This window comes from Nymphaea colorata, chromosome 11 (assembly GCF_008831285.2).
Source record: "Nymphaea colorata isolate Beijing-Zhang1983 chromosome 11, ASM883128v2, whole genome shotgun sequence".
Classification (NCBI taxonomy): Eukaryota; Viridiplantae; Streptophyta; class Magnoliopsida; order Nymphaeales; family Nymphaeaceae; genus Nymphaea; species Nymphaea colorata.
Genome location: NC_045148.1, coordinates 13,707,724 through 13,721,697, shown reverse-complemented (window position 1 = coordinate 13,721,697; position 13,974 = coordinate 13,707,724). Strand labels below are relative to the sequence as shown.

Here is a 13,974-nt window from a genome sequence, read left to right as displayed (position 1 = left end):
GGCTGGGCAAGAGAGTATTCCACCTAGTTGCTGCTCCTCCGGGAGATCTCTCCGGCGTCACGTAGGTGCAACTCATTTTTCCCTTCCCTTCTTCTCTGATTTAGTTTTGCCACAGGGATTAGAGCTAACCCTTTTAATCACTGCATCAATAATGCCGAGATTTCACACTGTTTACCGTCGGTCGGAGACTCATTTGGCTTGGCATACAAAAATAATAAAAGTAATTAAGAAAATTCAGAAATTGATCTACTAAGATTATGGAACCGAAGTGAATACTTACTTCACGAGGCTTAATCAATACAAAACATAGTGTTTATTAAATTATAGCAGTTTTGGGGTTTGCAAGGGCAAATCCGTCGTAGGAGGGATGGTAAACGGGTTAGACTCGGGTCAGAACCACGCATGTTTCAAAGTATTTGACCCAATTGAACCGGAAGTCAAGTAAGGGGACGTTTGAATGGAGGCCGTTATTTCTTCCCCTTTTCCTTTTCTTTTCATTTTCTAATAAAATTTGAAAAACATTTGCCACGAAGTGTCCGAAGACAATGGGCATCGGGCCGGCCCGACAAAACAACGCCCGAAAGAATTGTGACGAAGATTGCTGGAAAAAGCCCCAAATCCATTAACCTAACCGTTGTTTAAGATGTAAACTCACTTATTTGGCCTCTTTATCAGATTTCATCTGTTATTGCAGTTGCTCTTGGTTCCTTAATTCGTTGTGTGGGTTTGATTTGGAGGAAAAGGATCGATCTTTTCTTAAGGGGAAGGGGAGAAAAGGTATTTTGGTCGTCCTTTGCCGTTTGGGGGATTGAGCATGAGTTTGGATTTTGGTCGTTGTTTTCTGTTTTCTTGAATGCTTTAGACTTATGATCCTGTTTGGGTGCTAGACAAAGGACGCCTTAAACTGAATTGTCAGAACCGGCCAGCGGCAAGGGTGGTGGTGGCGGACCGGCGACGGTGACGGTGGCAGCTCTGGCCCGCACAGCTCTCTCTCTACTTCGAAGTCGGCCTTCGCACTTTGCAGCTTCGCTTTCTTTCTTTAATTTCGAAGATTTTGACCTAACGGGCCGGGCAAAACAGGCGATAACCCGATTCTTGCCCGGACCCGGGCTCGTACCGGGCCGGGTACCGAGTACTCGATGGCGACCCGACCCGGCGCCTAAGCCTCACTCCGAACTGCATAAATTCAGGGGGAAAAGGCGCCAGTTTTCACGCGCTTGTCCAGATCTGATCTCCCTCTCCCTCTCCCTCCCTCCCTCCTTCTTCTGCTCTGCCGGATCTCTGAGTTCTCCGTCCTTCAATCTTTCTTTCCCCCGCCGTCCTAGCTTGAACTTCGGTGCGTCTCTCTTTCTCTTTCTCTCATTTGCTCTTGGTGCAAGCAAGATCTTAATTTCCTCTTGGGTCTTGAATTTCTGATATTTGTCTTGGTTGATCTAGTGAGTTCAATCAGAATTTCATCGATGGGTCGGCCTACTATTCACATCAGTGATCGTTTTGGCGAAAATTTTCTTTGCGTTGGTCTGTTTCATTGGTTCCATGGAAATACGACCCCGTTTTTATAAATAGTTGGATTGAGTAGTTGTTCGCGGTTTCGTTTCATGAGATGTGGCGGATCTGCTGGGTTCTCATTCGTTTATTCGTCTTATAAATATGTGGTGTTCCTCTTGATGCTCTTGACTTTTTCTTTTGTAGTTGATGATTTTTCAGATTTCAAATTTAAAAAACCGGATGGTTCTCGTATTCTCTAGCTGTCGTTTGTTATGGTCGTTGAGTATTCGTCATAGCTTGTAGCTTCTATGTCTGTAGATCAATTGAAGAGAATTGGCATGTTAATGACTAGAAAGTTTAATGCATATTGACCCCTGAGATCGTCCTCAATATCAAGTAAATTCTATGGTTGTGGTGGAAATGTTAGAAATCAACTTCACAGCAAGATCACTTCTGAAATTTTGCTGCAATAAAAGTGTCAACTATGATGGCCCTGGGCCATGTTGTCAATATCAGGATCCTAGGTGATTTCCTTTGCAAAAAATACTACATCAGATAGGCTATAGTTAGTCCATATTTTGTTCGGGTTGGCCCTAGCCATAAGTTTGTAGGGATGCTTAACATCATTTATGTGGTTCAGACAATGGATTCGATGTATCTACCATAAATAGAGTAAGAAGAAGCTAAACTGGTTTCTGCCAAAAGAGACTACAGAATTTTTAATGAATTATTTGCCCAACTGCTTATGAGCCATAGCTGATTTTTTCAATGGTACAAGGGGAAACTTGGTTGTCACAGCTCAATGGTGTAGTGCTATTTGTTGATATCTGAAATAGTGCAACTTTATAAAGAATGGACATGGTCAAATGCATCCATAGACATGATCACGTTGCCATTTCTATCTTTGCTGCTTGTTTACCCATTGATATGACTTCATAGACAATGGCTCTGATACCACTGTAACAACTCAACCCATTTCTAGGCTCGGGCCCCTGGTTCAGTGGATCCCAACCTGCCCTAGCAGTTAGGGAACTAAATTTTTGTGGTGTTACACCATTGTCCTATTTCTCACTACACATGACTGATAGTAGTGTTATTTCCCTGTTTTTCATCTATGGATTTTTTTTCCACTTTCATCAAACTGCAGATTTTTGTCCTTTCGCATCACACGTTGGTAGGAAATTTGGGATAGGAGATTTCTGTCTGTGGATTTTTGTCAATAAATTTCTATATAGGGCGACCAAATGCCACCATAATGAATTTCTTGTTATTAAGATGCATGTGTCATCAGGAACCCTCCCATATTATGGTGGTTTTCACATGAAAATTCCTCTTTTTGTTTTTTTCCCACTCAAAAGCTGTCATGTCATCTTTTTATTGTGAAGTGGTAGGTTATCCAGGGCACATATGTACTCAAAAATGGAATTGCTTTCCACATCCAAAAGCTCTTTGACATTTATTCCTATTAGTGAGCTGTTGTTTATTTAGTAACCGAATATTTGCAGCTGTATCCTTCAACTTCCTTTAACACTTTGTTATTTATTTTCCACTTGCATGAGGTAGAGGAAGTTCCCTACCTCTGCGTGCATGGTTGCATGTACTTGTGCCTGCGAAGGGAAGATAGAGCTCATGTGGATTTTCCTTTTCCAGTTTTTCTTTTTGGGCTTTGTCAAGGCATGCTAGCCTGTTGAAGCTGTGGATTCAACCAGTATATATTAATTTTCATCAAAAGAAATGTTTTCAAGACTTGAACTTGAACGTTTTCATTAAATGAAGTAAAGGACTGCCCAATAATTGGAAACTAAGCTTCCTGTTTCTGCTGTATTTTTCTATAGAAGCATCATATTTTATGCCAAAAGGTTACTATTCACATGCCGTATAGTCAAATTTGCCGTGTCAAAGCTTTTCTACATCACGTTATATTATCTAGTTGAAACATGATGCTAGTGCATGGTAATAGGTTAGTTATGTGTTATTATCTCCTATGGGCTTGTGACATCTATTTGGATTTGTGCATCTATTTTGACTTTTGTACTTATATATAACTGGTGATTTTGGTACAGATGGGCACCAATTCTGTGGATTGTATTGATGCATCCAAGGTCTCTCGTTATTGTCAACAAGTTACTTCCAGTTTTGGGCCTATTGTAAAGAATTTTGCTTTTTATCGTGATGTTATGATTATATAATTCTAATCATTGTCCAGGCAGCATTCCTTTCTTCATATGAGGGAATCACTAAGTGTGTTCCCAAATCCAGAACAATTTTAAATTTATGCAGTAACAATATGCCATGTGCCTGCAGGTGGAGGGTGAGAACCTTCTGGGTGGGAAGCAAGTCACTGTGGTATTTGTTCTTGGTAAGTGTTTCTTGTTGTTTTCCATCTTCTGGTGCATTGTGTTCTTATTATCAACTTCTTTTGCTTTTCTCTTCATTTTAACCCTCCATGTGTCTCTGGGTACTTAGGTCCACGTACCCGTGTCGCTGTACCCGTACCAAAAATGGGTACTTTGACACTTGGGTATCTATAGATCCAAGCTGCTTAATTTTACTTTGATTTAATTTTTTTTACTTTACTTTTTATTTTATTCTTTGGTTGTGAAAATTCGATTGATGTGTATATTTGACTAGGGGGCTGCTTGGTTGTCCAAATGTTTAAAGTTTTTCATAGGTTTCTTAAAAAGACTGTTGCAAGAGCCGTTGATATATATTTTCTATGTTATTTATTTGTTTATGTTGATGTATATTCTTTATTTTGATACATATTTTCTAAGTATTTTTTATTGTTTATATATATATATATATATATATATATATATATATATATATACGGCCGTACCCGCGCACTCAAGTTTTTTGAAAATGGTCAATACCCGTACCCGCTTCGGTACCCACACCGGCACCCGTACCCGTACCTATGTGACATAGGTCTCTGGTAACTTCATCCTGCCCCAATTCTAACATAGTATTCCTAACCTGATTGTTGTCTTAGAGCTATTATATAAGTTTCATCCCTTTTCAAGACAAAGATGTGCAAAAGCAAGAAAGCCTGGTTCCTTGTGAAGATAAAGATAGTTTTATGTAAATAAACCTTTTTCTACTTGAAGCTTGAATTTGGAAGCATGCACCTCCTACTATTCTATACAATTCTGAGTGCCACAACAACATGGTATCTAGAGAAACCGTCAGCATCAAGCCCTTGAAATTGTAAATATTTGTTGTACCTTCCCTAAGGTCCTTTTTTCTTAGCTTCAATGTTAGCTAATTTCTGTTTCCCTTTCTTTACTTGAGCAGGTGGTCCAGGTAGTGGAAAAGGCACACAGTGTGCGAACATAGTTGAACACTTTGGGTTTACCCACCTTAGTGCTGGTGATCTGCTTCGAGCAGAAATTAAATCTGGTTCAGAAAATGGGTATGTTCCTGGCTCTTCCCTTAGAATACTACCCTCCCTCTTACCCCTCAAAAGCTGGCATGCTTCCCTCTTTCAGGAGCTATTTGTTTTTTCCGTTGTAATTATTTTATATGCTAATAGATAATCACTCTTATTTTAGTCCACATATTGTTCAGATGTTGGTTATCAGACCAAAATGCTTTTCTGCTGTTTGTAAAAAAAAAAAAAAATTCTCTGAACTGCATAGTTATGTCAAAGCTAGTGCCTCGTGAGATTTATTTTTGTCACATCACCGTTGTAATGGACATTGTATGCTTATATCATTTGTATTGATTTTGGGGATTATCTTGAATTCTTGTTGAATTTTGTGAACCTCGTTAGTTCATTTCAGATGATAGTTTTTTGAGAGCTGAAATAGTATGCTGTATCTCATTTGTCACTGAGATAAAATTCTATCATGCACATGTATGAATATGTTTCCACATCGACGAGATATTTAACAAAACACACATTCTCCATCAAAATAATCACACATGCCTGCATGTAATCCTTTTTCTACCTTGACTCTGGGACCTTCAATGGGATGAAAAATTATAACACATCTTGACCTTGACTGCTAAATTGCACATGGGACCTATCATGTGACATACTTGCAGGACCATGATACAGAACATGATAAAGGAAGGTAAAATTGTTCCCTCAGAGGTCACAATTAAGCTCCTAGCACGAGCAATGAAGGAAGACAAAAATGACAAATTTCTTATTGATGGCTTCCCTCGCAATGAAGAGAACCGTTCTGCCTTTGAGAGAGTGGTACAATTTTTATCCTCTCTAATAAAGTAACGCTTTTAGGGTGCACTACTTTTTCCTCAGTTTCAATATAACTTCTTTCTAGGTTGATATTTTGCTTTTGGCATAATATCATTCACATGCAAGTGCTGATTTTTGCATAAACTTATCTTTACTGGGTTTTTTTTTTTTTTTTCAATTGACAGACCAACATCAAACCAGAATTTGTATTGTTCTTTGAATGTCCTGAAGAAGAGATGGAGAGGAGGCTTTTAAGCAGAAACCAGGTTAGCTGTGACATTCTATCAAAAGTGTCATAGCAATCATGCTTTCTGTTGTCTGTGATTCCTGATTGCAGTAATTTTTTGCATTTGTTTTCCATTAAGGGAAGAGAAGATGACAACATTGAGACAATACGAAAGCGGTTCAAAGTTTTCTTAGAATCTAGTTTACCAGTAATTGAGTACTATACCTCACTTGGGAAGGTCTTCAAGGTGACTTGATTTTTCATCTCAATATCCACGTTCCTACTTAAACTTTGTTTATTTAACTTGTACAGTTGTACATTACTTTTAGGCTAACTTTGTGTAGATTGATGCTGGAAGGCCCAAAGAGAAGGTTTTTGAGGATCTCGAGTGTATTTTTAGCCCATACAGTTTGAAGGTATGTCACTTTCTTGTGCTTGCTATTGCTTTTGACATCCTAGGCGGGCGGGCGGTTTCACTTGCAGTGTTTAATTTTTTCATGAATTGTCAGGGAAAAGTCAATGTTGAGAACAATGTTGAGGACTGTGCCGATGAGGTTAAGCAAATCCATCTAGTCTAGAGGTACAAGTTTTAATTTTTCGTTTTGCACAAGCAGTACAGTTACATGAAAGGCTCCTTCCTAATTACTTCTGGGGTTTTTTCACCAGGCGCTTGAAGTGCATAGTTTTTCATTTGGGTGCAATGAGGAGCATCTTTCTAGGTGGTCAACGATTACAGAACTGTCGGGCATTTATATACTTTTTTTCTTTTTCTTTTTTTTTTTTGTGGACGATGACTTGAATTAGAGAACCGGTATTCTATTCAACCGGATGGTAAGCCCTTCCGGATTAAACAATTTCTTCCACTAATGTGAAGGTGGTTAGTGTTCAAAAAGTCACTCAAATATGAGAATGGGTGCATGGATGTGTTAAACTTGATAAGGAACTTAATAATAAGTGTTGGCATGCTGTGGCATCTGGCGAAGAACGCTGTACCATGATCCTTGTTACTTTCATTTTATCGTATAGCACGTATGTTTCAAAAATGACGCGATTTTGAAGAGAGGTCAAGTAAGAAAACACATTAATATAAATGCCAAGAGAAATGGCGTACATTGTGGTGGACGTAATTGATAATGGGTTACCTATTTCTAGAATTGGAGTTGAACGTTGGCTGGATTTTCTTATCGACCAGTCAATTGATCCGTCACTGTTGACCTAAGAAACTTAAAATTATGTTTGGCAAATATCTCATTCTTGATTGGAACAAGATAAATATGAGTATCCAAACATGAGCATCAGTAATTTGGCCATTGCTGCTGTAGTATCCAAAGGGATCCTACGGCAGGTTTGGATTGCAGTAAGATCACCGTGTGTTCAATGATTAGCAAGGTATCTCATTCCCGAACAGTGAAAAACATTTGCTTAGGTGATCCGATAGGGCCAACTTTTGAGCAGAGATGCTCTAGATGGCATCAACAAAGCAGACTCTGCGGAACACAAAGCTGAAAAGTCGCTATCCTGCATGTGCTCCCTCCATCTTGAGATTAATGATTTGGAACTGGCAGGGTAAATGAGAACTTATATGGAGTGGCGAAGTTGGCCCGGATTTCTAAGTCGTCTTTTCCTTCCTGTTTTCGTTTCTGAAATCATTAAATGGTTCTCCTTTTTTCCATCTGCAGGCAACGAAAGTGTAGCTTTTGGTAGCAGGCGTACTGGAGGATAGAATTACCTTAATAATGCATTAATATTATCGCTTATATTTTCTTGTGAACACCGGTTTTGCCATTGCGAACTAACTGAGGACGTCTGCTCCTTTTATTGGGAAGCACAGAAAATGCTCCCTTTCTTGTACTCTGCAGATTGGGAGATCATCTTTCCTTGGATGTTGCGGGATCCTACCCGGTCCCTGGGCCTTGGTCATGTTGAAACTAGGAATATAACATACAAAACTGGGCATATTTGGATCATGAGAAACATGCTCTGTTTAGGGAGCAGCCGTATGACTTTCAGGTCCTTCTTTTCATCCTGCGTGCGGATGTTACTGTTATTGTGCAGACATTTTGGCATCCGGATGTTATTGCTAAATTCACTCAGCATTTTTGTTTCTGATTTTTGTTTGTCTTGCCATCCATTTCTCTTGGATGTTTTCCGTTGTAATGAATTTTTTTCAGCTCTCTCTCTCTCTCTCTCTCTCTCTCTCTCTCTCTCTCTCTCTCTCTGTGAGGAAATGAAGGGTAACACAACTGGTTGGGGCCGGGTGGCGCGTAGTAGGTGCAGAAAATGAAAAATTTGTTCCCTATTATGTTACTGGGTATTGGCGGTGAAGATTTCAATTCACATTGACAAGTGTACTTTAAATTTCATTGCTACAACTTTGAACACGACTTTTTTTTGTTAGCATCGCTCAAGGACCTCCATCTTTGCATGAAATCGACTGAAGTCCGAGCGTCACTGTGGTTAGACTCTATAACACGCTTATGAACATCCAAATCTAAAACCTGTCGTGTCATTAACTTCTGTATGCTTAGGAGATGCTTGACCTAATGATATTAATGGGAGTTCTAATAAACACCGTCGAGTCATTCAACTTGTAGGTACTCGATCGAGTTGTCTGCTTAGAAACCAACGGTTCATTTCATATATAAAAATTTCCAAGCATGAAGGAAGCAGAGAAGCAAATAAGCACGAACATCGAGAAGAGAGAGAGAGAGAGAGAGTCATTGATAAAGAAGGTAGGTAGAGAGCGCAAAAGGAGATGGTGGCAGGGTACTGGTAGGACGAATGGCGCTGTAAAGCCAATTTCTTTGTCGTATAACTTCAGGGTCAGGGTAGATTGCTCACCTACTCTGGCCTCCGTGTGGCTCCACCAAAAGTGTCGGTTAGATTTTTTCAAGATCTCTGCAAAATTTCGCGGTCTGCAGATAAGCCATTACGGTTTGTATACATGGCAAAGTTGTTGTTGGACTTGAGGCTTTGTTAACGGAGGTCAGAGAGTCAATACGGTGAGATCACATTCTAGCACCTTGCCACAAGAATGAAGACATTCCCATAAGAGAGAATATTTTTGAGAGCTTTTCAGACCACGGTGTCATTGAAATAATTATATTTGCTTGTTTGGATTTTAGGACACATTTTATGGATTCGAAATTTCAGGCTACAGCCTTCGACGTTGGATTTAGATCAGTTCAGATTTCGATTTTAACGGCATCTGCACAAGTAAGGCCGTAATCTTAAGAACGGCCTGCCTTTTTTCAATTTCTCAGTACATGATGCCATACATCTGCTGACAAGATAAGAGGAAAAGTTCTGCCGTTTTTGAAGAGGTGTGTTTGCTTACTTCTGATTTTAGATCCATAGATCTAACGTAGCATACTTTTCTGTTGTAGCAAAAATTCCACGATTAAATTTATGTTTCATCGAACCACAGACGCAGGATTGATACTTATTACATTGAAAACAAATGTCTGACCCATGGATCTCAAGGGAAATTAGATTCCTCTGAAATTTAAAAATGTTCTCATGTCACCCTTTTGAAATTTCAATACAAAAAAGTAAAAAGGTATTGCTACCCATTTACATAACTTAGTTTTTACTTTATGGTAAAATAGAATGCTATTTCTTAGTTGCCAGTAAAAGTACAACGGACATTTCGTAAAAAATCCCAAACACAAATCTCGTTTTAGGACTGTGGCCAAAAGAAAGGCTCAGCCCAGCCGGGAAAATATTTCCTTCATTCTACCAAGCGTTGGTGAGTCCAGGTCCAGCACAACAACCTAGTGTTCCTACTACTGAGGCTGCAACTTGAGAGGCTTAGCCAGATAACATTATTTAGCAGCGTAGGTGGCTAAACTACGGCAGTCTTGTCCCTTCGTCACGTGACTAACCTTGGTAATTGGTGCCTTTGTTCCTTTCTCCACTTCTCTGATCTCTCCCTCTTTCTCATTCATGGTTCTTCATCTCCTTTTTTTTTTTTTTTTTTTGTGGGGACTGAAGGGCCCCATGTTCTGCTGAATCTGAGTTCTTGCCCATCTCCGCGCTCGCAATCACGCCAAAGATGCATTTATCTTTTGCCCTCTTCCTGGCATTTAGCTTCTGCTCTGCGAATGAGTCTGCAGTAGAGACAGATGCATGCAAGTAAGAGCACCTCCGGCTCCCCCTTTTTCTTTTCTTCTCTCTCTCTTTTCCTGGGGGCTGCTGATTTGTCCTTTTCTCTTTGGTGGCCGTACGAATTCCGTCTGTTTGGCTCCCTTGCCACCCAAACCAAACGCTGCTACCTTGGACGTCGGTCGATGGATCATCAGCATCCATGCTCAATATGAACCAAGTTGCATAAATAAGTTTATGAATACAGGCATCATATATGCACACGTTATATATACTAGACATACAACACATTTGTGCACAATAAAAACCATTAATATACAAGTTAGAAAATTGTATCGCATATTCTTTCCTAAGTTTTTGGGCATATATGTGGAGTTTCCTGGTTAAATTTGTAAGCATCACATAACCAGTCATGGATCACACATCACTCTCTATTTATTTATGTATATCTATATATATGGATGTACATATACACACACACACACGCCCGCGTGCATAAATCTTTGTGTGTGTCATGATAAATGGTCTCAAGTGGATATTTTGTACTGATGTATATATTGTTATCTTGTCCCGTAGGCCTATCGATATTGTAATTAAATACTGAGGCTGGAATCAATCAGATTCGAGCGTCGAGCTGAATAAATTATTAGATCTGATCCAACACACATGAACGGTTTTCAGATTTTGGAGACCCAATTCCATTTGGCTTCGTCCCATCCCCAACTTGGGCAGCAGCAAGAGGACCTCGTGGGCCCCTTCTATCCCAGCCTTGTCTGGAACAAGTACAACCCTCCCCTCTTAGGAACATTCAAGTTGGTGAACGGAAATCGGATTATAAAATTGGAGCAGATCTGGATAAATGTGTCGTGAGTCGAACCAAGTCTGCAAATGGTTTGGATTGGGGAGTTCCGACCCAATACAACAAAAAACAGATTCGACCCATGCAAACGTAAAAGACAAGAAGTCAAAAAAAAAAAAACTTTTGGCTGCTGTTGTAATGTATTGTATCGGGGTAAAGGCCTTTGTAAAATCTCTCACCTTCCAGTTCGCTGTAGGGAAGGAAGCCATTGGAGATTCAAACCTCTGACAATCTCCTCAACTTGCTTGCTGAAAGCATCTTCCCTTCCCTTCTGGATAAGGGGGGGAGGGGAGCCCTTGTGGACCCTCCGGTTTCAGATATACTTGGTGCTTCTTCTGATTTTCACAGCCAAGGGACATTGCGGTGATTTGATTCAATGCCGTAAATATCTGTTTACACTCGCATACCACATCTGCAGCTCCTGACATCGTCAGATCTGAGATCTGAAGGTCTCTCAGAAATGTCGCCACCCATCACGTGCAGAGCTGCGGGTAGTTGGAGCCCCTCCCCTTCCTTTTTTGTGTCGTCATGTTTTGATTTTTGAGTTACTCTTAACCAAATCCAACCACATAAGCGTAATTCTCATGATCGATTTCATACAAGCTGAATCTCCGGCCGGTCATGCAGTTTCCCCGGCGTAAATTGGCCGGGATTTCGAATTTTTACTTGGGTTGAACTAATTGTGGCAGGCATTACAGAGCGATTCGTAACAAGTCGATCGATCATGGCTGGCGACTGAAAGGTGGATTTTGTTTGGGAATGTCTTGGTTGGGTTTGATTGAAACAACTCGAAACTCAAGATAATGAGATTTAGACAAAGGCTTGTTTTGCACGCCTAACTTTTTTGCGGAAAGAGAGAGGGCGTTCCATCCCAGTCCCACCCCTCTTTTTCGTTGTGACCAGCCGTTACCGACACTTCAACGACGCAAAAGAGACCACGAATCATGGGGAGGAGAGGAAAGGAGGGCACCCACTCTTCTTCTTCGTGACCTCATCCCTTGCCATCGTGCCTGTTATCGACGACGCCTTACCCGCTGCAAATCGTTGCGTTGCTTCCATCTGCCGTTGACATTATATCGTGTTTAGGGGAGCGCAGGCAATCTGTGAATATAATAATTGCTGAGAGGAAAGGAGAGGAGAGGAGAGGAGACATTAATTCATTTGCATGCTTCACCCAATACCTCAAACTTCTGACCTTCAAAGTCGAGCGTGCTCTCTTCTTTGGCCCATCGAATCAGCGTGTTGTCAACTTCGATGATGTTCATCATCCTTGTGTATATAACTTGGTCTCTGGTCATGGTTGTCAACGTTTCATGCATGTATAACTTATATTCAACAAAAAAATAAGTTGTGATCCACACCATGTAGAGTCTCATGGAATATCGATGCTATTCCAAGAAATAGTTTCTTGTAAGCCGTCAGGATCTAGTTAGTTAGTGACTTAAAAGTGGTTTCGCATTAGTTTCGGGGGAAATTCTTTTGCTTAAATGAATGACCGAGGCGATGCATGGAATTTTTAGATTATACTGAATCCGTTTACTATGAGATTATTAAGTAAGAGCAGATGGGGCCAGTTTAGGAACTTTGAACACGGTATCAGACTTTTGGTATGCAGATGCTTGCTTATCTATACGTGGTAGAGTGCCGATTTGGCATTTAACTGGCGGTGACGCCATGACAGAGTCAATAATCATTTTCAATTGAGTATGGATTTCACGTAGATAAAAAGTACCCTTCTTAAAAAAATTATTTCAGTTTATTTTTTCACGTAAATGATCGCTTATTGATTTGTCTTGAAGTTGGTCTCAATTCTCAAGTTGCAAGCGAGCAGATGTTATCAGGAACCTCTTAAATTCAATATTCAACAAATTGCTTCGTGTCCTACAAGGTCCATAACATTTTAAAATTTATCTATTGCCCAAGAGTTGTAGCTTTCTGCCTCGAAACCGTTCAGGCATAACGTATATTCACATTAAGTAGACTAAATAAAAAAACGTATATATATATTCTGATCCTGAATCAATGCAACCTACGTCTGCATTCTTTCATTGCCATTTGATGTAGCTTTAAAGTGTAGGGGCATGGTGCGTTTTAAAAAATGTTTTCATATGATAATGACTCAAATCTGAAGCAATAAAGAAATTATTGTTCAACGGCCGGAAGTAGGTAGTAATGGTAACATAACACATGACCCAAGACTTTGTTTGTTCCAATTGTTAAACTAGATTTGCATTAACCAATGGTGTGTCGCCATAAATCACGGTGGCACCACACGACAAGGAGTAGATATAAAATATCATAATACGTTGGATTTGTCCAATTAGTGATTGACATATTATAAACATTTTTTTTTTTTTTGTTCAGAGTGGATTAGATCGAGTAGTGGTTTGGAAAATGTGGGCCTTCTCGTTGTGTCAGTTAAAGTTCATCAATGCGGCCCACATAACAGTGGGCAATTTATATTTATAGCAGTAGATGATGTGTAATTATGCATACAAACTAATGTTCAGTTGCTAATTAGTGATGTATATTGACGACTACGAGAGAGGGCCAGGCTAAGATCACTTACCACTTTCCCAATCGAGGGGTCCGTTTCAATTGAATCCTGGGGGCAGATACCATACCATGTCCGGGATCCACATCCGCGGTGTTGGTATGGCGGAGTCTTGGTTCAACCCGAATTCCGGAGGCCACGTTCTTGATGAACAAGTTTCCTTTTCCTAGATCCAAAGAACAGGTCAGGCACGCTGGATCCAATGTCAACTCGTGTGTTTGTCCCCATCAGGTTTGGATCGTTATGCCCCAGCGGCGGGTGCTGTTTTAGGACAGACCTTCGATTGGATCGGATGGGTGGGATGTGGTCCACGTCCTGTCAGATGCGGCCCTTGGTTTTCAGTAGAAATTGCGATTGAGGTGGACAATATATAGGTCCAGATCCAAGAAAGAAAACAACGCCTGATGCTCATATCCGATACCCACAGTCTAAAAGTGGGTCGAAGGAAATCAGAGGAACATGGAGGTCCGGGTCCAATTGGATATAATCGGGTCCGTTCGAGTCGTGCGTGTTGGTGAGGAGGTGGGCAGGAACAGGAAGGA

General features: G+C 40.4%; 1 protein-coding gene across 3 annotated transcripts; it reads left to right on the top strand.

The window, feature by feature from the left end:
- Window positions 1-1,179: 1,179 nt before the first annotated feature.
- On the top strand, window positions 1,180-6,888 carry LOC116264875 (UMP-CMP kinase 3). 3 transcript variants are annotated; one of them, XM_031645314.2, is made up of 10 exons: window positions 1,180-1,336; window positions 3,552-3,635; window positions 3,793-3,847; window positions 4,783-4,900; window positions 5,536-5,692; window positions 5,875-5,955; window positions 6,055-6,162; window positions 6,260-6,331; window positions 6,425-6,495; window positions 6,582-6,888. In XM_031645314.2, the coding sequence occupies exons 2-9, from the start codon at window positions 3,552-3,554 to the stop codon at window positions 6,491-6,493; spliced, it is 744 nt and encodes a 247-aa protein (XP_031501174.1). In that variant the 5' UTR covers window positions 1,180-1,336; the 3' UTR covers window positions 6,494-6,495; window positions 6,582-6,888. The 3 variants fall into 3 exon arrangements, with proteins under 3 accessions (XP_031501174.1, XP_031501176.1, XP_031501177.1); XM_031645316.2 differs by having other exon boundaries at window positions 1,181-1,336; window positions 3,552-3,590; XM_031645317.2 differs by lacking the exon at window positions 3,552-3,635 and having other exon boundaries at window positions 1,197-1,336.
- The last annotated feature ends 7,086 nt before the right edge of the window (window positions 6,889-13,974 follow it).